The sequence below is a fragment of the Episyrphus balteatus genome, chromosome 1, assembly GCF_945859705.1.
Source record: "Episyrphus balteatus chromosome 1, idEpiBalt1.1, whole genome shotgun sequence".
NCBI classification, from domain to species: Eukaryota; Metazoa; Arthropoda; class Insecta; order Diptera; family Syrphidae; genus Episyrphus; species Episyrphus balteatus.
In genome coordinates, this window is record NC_079134.1 from 54,587,552 (window position 1) to 54,594,284 (window position 6,733).

Here is a 6,733-nt window from a genome sequence, read left to right on the forward strand (position 1 = left end):
ATAATCACAAAAGACCAATTTGCTCTCAGAAATATGATTTTCTTAGTACAAATTTGGTTCTTGTGACTATTACCGATCACAAATCACAATAGCCGATTGCACCCCTGGATTTTTTAATATGGTATGTAAACGTCAAATGATATTTGTTGGACTTTTGAGATATTACTAAAAATATTTCAAAACCAAACAAAAATTTTGTGAAATATTGTGTCTGAGTGAAAACTATAACTGCACTCTCCTATTTTTTTCGGATTTGTTTGATATTTCTACACATCGAATCTCCCTAAATATTGCCCCTAGAAGAAAACTAATTAAGTTTTTGCAGGGCTTTAATTTTGTGGAACATGATTTTTCCGTACTTCGCTACGTTTACAAAATATTGAAAACATTAATTTAAAGGCACACGATTGTTTGACTTTTATACTGTCTCAAGTTTTCGTTGACTGTATTGTACCCGTTTTTATATGTATTAAAAGACTTAACATTTATTAGAGATGAGTTTTAATTGGTTTGAAAGAAGAAGAAATGGAATATTTTATGTAAAGTTAATAGACTTTGATAAAAACACAGTTTTACTCTTAAGTTCACTTTTTTATATAATTTTGCTTGCACTACCTAACTACGATTATTTATTACATAAAAAATAATGTTTTTCTCAAGATATTATCAACTACGGCGCATCACTTGTTGGTATGTATTATGGTTATATTTTCTTTTTTAATTATTTTTTGTATGGCTTTGTTATCCATAGAAAATGAAAGCTAGACGTATTATGCCATTTGAGCGCTTCTTCGTTTTTTTTTTTTCATTTTGATCTGCATTTGACCGGGTACATGTTTTTTAACACAACAAAGTTCATTATAATCATAATCATGGGGCACTTTGAACACGGTGCAATAAACTTTTGTAATTACAGTCAAAACCTTAATGTGGCCATCTTTACCTTATGAACTGATCAGTTCGTATTTTAAAGGATAAATACAAATATGTAAATACAAATTTATTCTCTCCCACTTCAAATTATTAATTTTCCTATGCTTTAAGGGAGTAGTTTGTCAAGAGATAGGAGACTTTTGGGTCAAGAGCGTACATTTTTATAAGTATTTTAATCAAGCTAGGCCATGTTAAATTGAAGGAAAACAACAACAATCAATCTACAATTGTATTATTAGTATGTGAGTATCAGGGCATATAGCATAATGTAGAACAGTTTTTGATAGAACATGTACATTTTTAAAAAGAAGTAACATCTTTTACGTGAAAGAATTTTTAACACAATAAATAAAATAAAATATTTTTCTCAAAACGGTCACACCACCTTTTTTTAAGAAACATCATAAATTGTCTGTTCGCGTGCACACAAACAATTAAATTACATTGCAAATAATTTGGTTAAACAGACCTATTTTTTTTTCTCACCTTTTCAGAAATATTAAGTCTTCTTTTTAGTTTGTTCTTTATTTTTACGTGAAATTTTATTGAGTGAGAAAAAGGTCTTTTAATATATACAGTATACACATATGTATATGTATATAAGCCATGAATATTCCATGGAAGTGCACAACATAGTCTTTGAATTGTGAGGCTTCCGTGGATTTATTTTCCCATACTCAGTGATATTTTTATACTGATTTTTTTTTTTCATTGCTTAATGAATTTTAATTGAATATTGTTTTGAATTTTTTAATGTTCCTATTGAACTACAAAAAATTTTAGATGATTTTCACACATCTAAGGTCGTTTAGAGTTAAGTAATTTTTTCCGTGATCAAAAACGTTTAACTTTAAAAATACGGAAGTGAGTTGTATATTAGACTGATTAAAAAAAAATTTAATTTTTTTGTTCGAAGTTATATCGATAACACTGGCCAAGAATTTTCAACTTTTTAAAATGTCCCAGAAAGATTTAAATCAAATTTTATAGATTTGAGTTCAGTAAGCTTCTAGCAGCTCTAGTTTTTGAAATATTTAATTTAATTTAATAATAAAATATTCATAATTAAATATTCATACTAATTTTAAAGTTTTTCTTATTTTAAGCTTTTATTAAAACTTTCCAGAAAAATTTATATTAAACTCAATGTATTTGGGGTCAGTAAACCTAAAAATCACATTAATTTTTTTCTATGAGCTCTATTTTTTTAATATTTTATTTTTCCACATTTTGGGGGTAATTTCGTACTTATTTTAAAGTTATGCTTATTTTAACTGTTTGTTAACATTTTACAGAAATTTTCTTATCGAACCTGATGCATTTGGGTTCACTAAGCCTAAAAATCAATCAAAAAATGGTTGCTTTCTAGGAGCTCTATTTTTTTTTAAGATATTTTGATTTTTCACATTTTTGGGGTAATTTCATACCATTTTTTTTTAGATTTAATTATTACAAGCGTTTTTAAAGTTTTGTTGGAAACATTTGTTTCAAATTTAATGTTCAGTAAGTAAAATAAAAATACAAAAAAAAAAATTAAATTAAAAAAAATTGTATGACTTTTAATGTAGTTTAAACACTAGAGCTGCTAGAAAAAAAAACTAATTTTTTTTTTTGGAATCAGCACCCATAATTTAGTAAGAAACAATGAACAACGGTCTGGAAAATTTTTTTGTGTTGGGCAGTGTAATAGGTAATAATGATTATTATTAACAATTTATTTCGAATTCCTTTTAAAAAAAATTGAATTAAAATTGATCTCGGTGCGATTTACGTGTCGTAAACAACGTGCCAAGACCGATCATGAAATATTAAGGAACTCGACATTGAATTAATGTTTCAATCTCTTAAGAATGAAGTTTAATGAAAATGTTTTCAGCAGAGAAAAAATTAAGAAAGGTCACAGAGTACATTGCCTAAAAAGAGAGGACAAAGAGGAACTAAAATATTAAAAAGATGCATTTCTGGACAATTTTTAAAAGTGGAATAAATGTGAATTGGTTGAAAAAAGAGGAAAAATTACTCTTTAGAGGCGCGAAAGTAGCCCTGCTCAAAAACTCTTTAGTTTGTTAGGACATAGTCTTAGCTTGTACTCGATGCTAAATTGACAGTATTGGCACATAGGACTTGAGTGAAGAAAGGAGTTAATATTGATTTTGGTACTAACTTAAGAACTATTACCGGTATCAGCGCTAGAATAGAACTCTGTAAAGAGATCGGCTATAAGATTAACTAATTTAAATATCGAATAAGTGTTTGAAAGTATTTGTCAACATGTTCATTAAAAGAAGGTACCTAGGTACCTTATTAATTAAGCTTACATTAAATCAAAAAGTCTTATAATTTTACTACATATTAATTACTTGCTCATTTCTTTTAAGACCATCTTATTTAGCAATAAAGCGAGTTAAAACTTAATAAGGTAGGTACTTGAAGGTAGATTAAACTACATTTTCAAATGAGGTAAGTTTTCAAATCAAATTAAAGATTTTCTTCTAATTTAGTTTGATGACTTTGCACTGATTCTGATGAGAAAAAAAAAAACAATTTTTTACAAAAACACTTGTTAACTTATCGCTGGCTGAGTTTTGAGAAAATCGATCTAAAAGTTTTTTAAGGCTGGTTTTTGGATAAAATAGTTACATAGCAGTAAAGTATTGATGCAATCTTATAAAGAACCCAAAAAAAGTCATAAAACCATGAAAAAAAAACATTAATTTCACCACAAAAAAGGATTCTATGAGCATTTTCACAAAATGACATAGAACCTTTTTATGAAAATCATCTATATTCTAAGTGCCTTATTTGTCTCCATGTATAACGTAAGTACATTTGCTTCAAGTTCAAAAAAGTTTTATACGATGAAACTATTATTAGAAATAAAGAAATATAATTGTAAAGATGAATAACGAAGAGTTCACTTCGGTTAGTAGAGTAAAATCTTGACCTTTGGAAAAAAAAATACTCAATTTGCCAACTAAATACAAAATGTATTAATTTTTTGTTTACTATTTTTGTTTTTTGGCTACTAAGGTGAAATCTGAATCTCGTTTGCAATTGTCCCAAGGTACCTTTGTGGTACTTTTTGAGTTTTGACTTCTTTTGTTTTAAGTTAAGAAACCTAACGGGCATATTATTCACTAGTTTAAAAAAAAACATCTGGATGTAAAATTGTCAAATGTCAAAAATAAATCTAAATCCAAAATAGTTATCCCGATTTTAACTATGAAAATAGTTAAAAATGACTATTTTTTTGTCTGTGTGATAGTGAATTTCATGGATTTGGATTTATTTTTGAGATTTAAACTTTTTTACATCCAGATGCATTTTTTAAACTAGTGCATAATATGGTCGTGCCGTAAGTGTTTTTTAAACTTTTGGTTTATTAAGACGAACTTTAGGAAATTCCCAACCACGATTATGAAAATAAAGTTTTCAAAAAATCACTTCCAATTCTTGGCACACAAGAAAACATTACTCTAATTTAATTAAGATGTAGGAATATTTAGGTTAGGTAGCCCGAATGAATTTTGCAAAAGTTTAGGTTGGATAGTACATATTTTGGTTTAAAGAGTACAGAACGAGATACAAAAATTCTTTGCTGTTTAGCAAAAGCCCTGGGGTGAAATCCGCTAACTTGATAGTTGCTAGTCAAAAACGAAAAATTAAATTATGGAGTAAAATCGTCGTTTTTTGACTATCAACTATCGACTATCAAGTTAGCCGATTCCACGCCTGTTGTTCAATACCAACAAAAAACATCAAAAGACCTTTTATTTTTACTTAAGTTAATAAAAAGATCATTTCCAAAAGTTGTCATTTTGAGAAATTTGTGCAAAAAAGTTCTATGTAACCTAGGTAAATCAATGTATTTTTTGTTTGAAAAAATCAGTAAAATGGTTCTATGTTGCGATTTGAATAACATAGAACCTTATTATATCAACAAATTTGTGTAAAACCATGGACATTGTATGAGTTTTTTACCAGTATCGTCGCCATTAATTTTTTTAAAAATATTTTTTTAAATTTATCCTGAAAGCCGTTGCAATAACGAAAATTTTGGTGTATAAAACTCATTTTTGTATTTTGTATGAAATACAACCTTATAATTCTCAGTCAGCGATATCATTGCAACTCATCAATAACTAATTAAAAAAATAACTCAATTAAAAACTCTCAAATGCACGAAGCAAATGCAATTTTTTTTAAATGATGACTCATACCTATCTACAATGACGTTGTCACTGGTACAATAAGTTGGAATATTTTTAAAACATGCAAACGCATTATTATAATTTGAACTAGAATATCTCTATAAACCTCAATCATAGGTAGATTAACTAAAACTGCATTTTGCCGAAAGGGAAATCAAAACATCCACAACCACACCCCATTTACATCGAAAATATCTATAGGTAAAAATAAATTAACAATTGGCAGAATAATGGATATAAAAGATAGGTAGGGCTTTGTAGTACCTTACTTACCAGCCAGGTAAGTAATTTTCCAACGACAATGATAGTAAATAATTTCCAGAGAGGGTAATCTACCTAGTTACAAAAATATAAAGTGGATCAAGCGGAATCTAAAATGAGTATAATAACAAGCTGCTGTTTCTGCTAATCTAGAGAAGACAAGAGTCAAATAATGTCTGATGGTTTTTGGCCCAATAAGGCACAAAATCCAGTTGATATAGCTTTAAGCGCTTCTCTATGCTGAACAGAAAGTGTCCGTGCGTATTTATAGGCTTCTTACTAAACTTGGCAAGAGGAGTGACGTTGTGTGACGTGATGATTGCTGTTGCTTCTAGTTTCAATAAAATGAATAATTTTTTATTTTCTTTACCTTTTTCGAAGGTTATCCATGAATTTCTCCAATGTTACCGAGTCCAATAGGACAAAGTCCCGGACGCCCACTTCGTTTGGCATAGCCATTGTTTCTGGATTTAGTTATGATTGTTTTGTATTTTAAATTTTTATTGGAAAAAAATAAATAACAAAAAGTTATTACAAGAAGTACCTAAATACGATTTGTCAATATCACTTTTTATTGAACTCTGCGATATTAACTAATTTATTTAAAAAAAAAAGAAATAGAAATCGATGATAGATATAAACAACAAATAATATATGAACAGATTTCCAATTAACAAACGCAAAATAAATGCATTATTCTTTTGATTAGCACGATAAAATTATATTATTTTATTTTTGCTAATAATTGTTCGGTTCGGTTTGTGTATTATGTAGTTCTTCTTTTATACCATTCGGCGGCAAAAAATAAAAATGTATTTGGAGGATACAAAAATTGAAACCAACCACCAAGCGAAATATACAAAAATAAACTAAAAACAAATCTTCACAAATGTCATAAGAAAGCTGAAAGCTGAATAAAAAAAAAAATCTTCGGCGGAATAATTTTCGTTTGACAAGTGGTTGGTTGACACTTCACAGTGGAAAGATGGGGCGTTAATGAAAGGTTGTTGTATAAGATAAATTTATAGTTTCAGTGCTACCACTTTTATAATAAAAAATGGCTTAATTACAACTATACCACCAATGTATATATAGGTGTGTTTTTTATTACCACCGGTCTTAACTAGACAAAAAAAACGCAGTCTGGGCTAAGCAATTTACATGTTAAGCCTGGTACGCTGCTCGCGCTAAAATTTAGCTCCCATACAAATTATCGAAAATTTTTAGCCGAGATAAAATGGAGCCCATACAAGTTATCGATAACTTGTATGGGAATTTTATCTCAGCTAAAATTTAGCGCGAGCAGCGTACCAGGCTTTAAATACAAC

The 6,733-nt window shown here is 28.6% G+C and overlaps 1 protein-coding gene across 1 annotated transcript in view; it reads right to left on the minus strand.

Moving 5' to 3' along the window:
* The window catches only part of LOC129920946 (unconventional myosin ID), a 31,176-nt gene extending 24,904 nt beyond the window's left edge, over positions 1-6,272 (minus strand). Inside the window, exons 1-2 of the mRNA XM_056002504.1 lie at positions 5,950-6,272; positions 5,776-5,869 (exon numbers count right to left, since the gene is read on the minus strand). Coding sequence (XP_055858479.1) covers positions 5,776-5,864 — 89 coding nt within the window. The 5' untranslated portion in view covers positions 5,865-5,869; positions 5,950-6,272. The remainder of the gene's footprint in view (positions 1-5,775; positions 5,870-5,949) is intronic.
* Between the last annotated feature and the right edge of the window lie 461 nt (positions 6,273-6,733).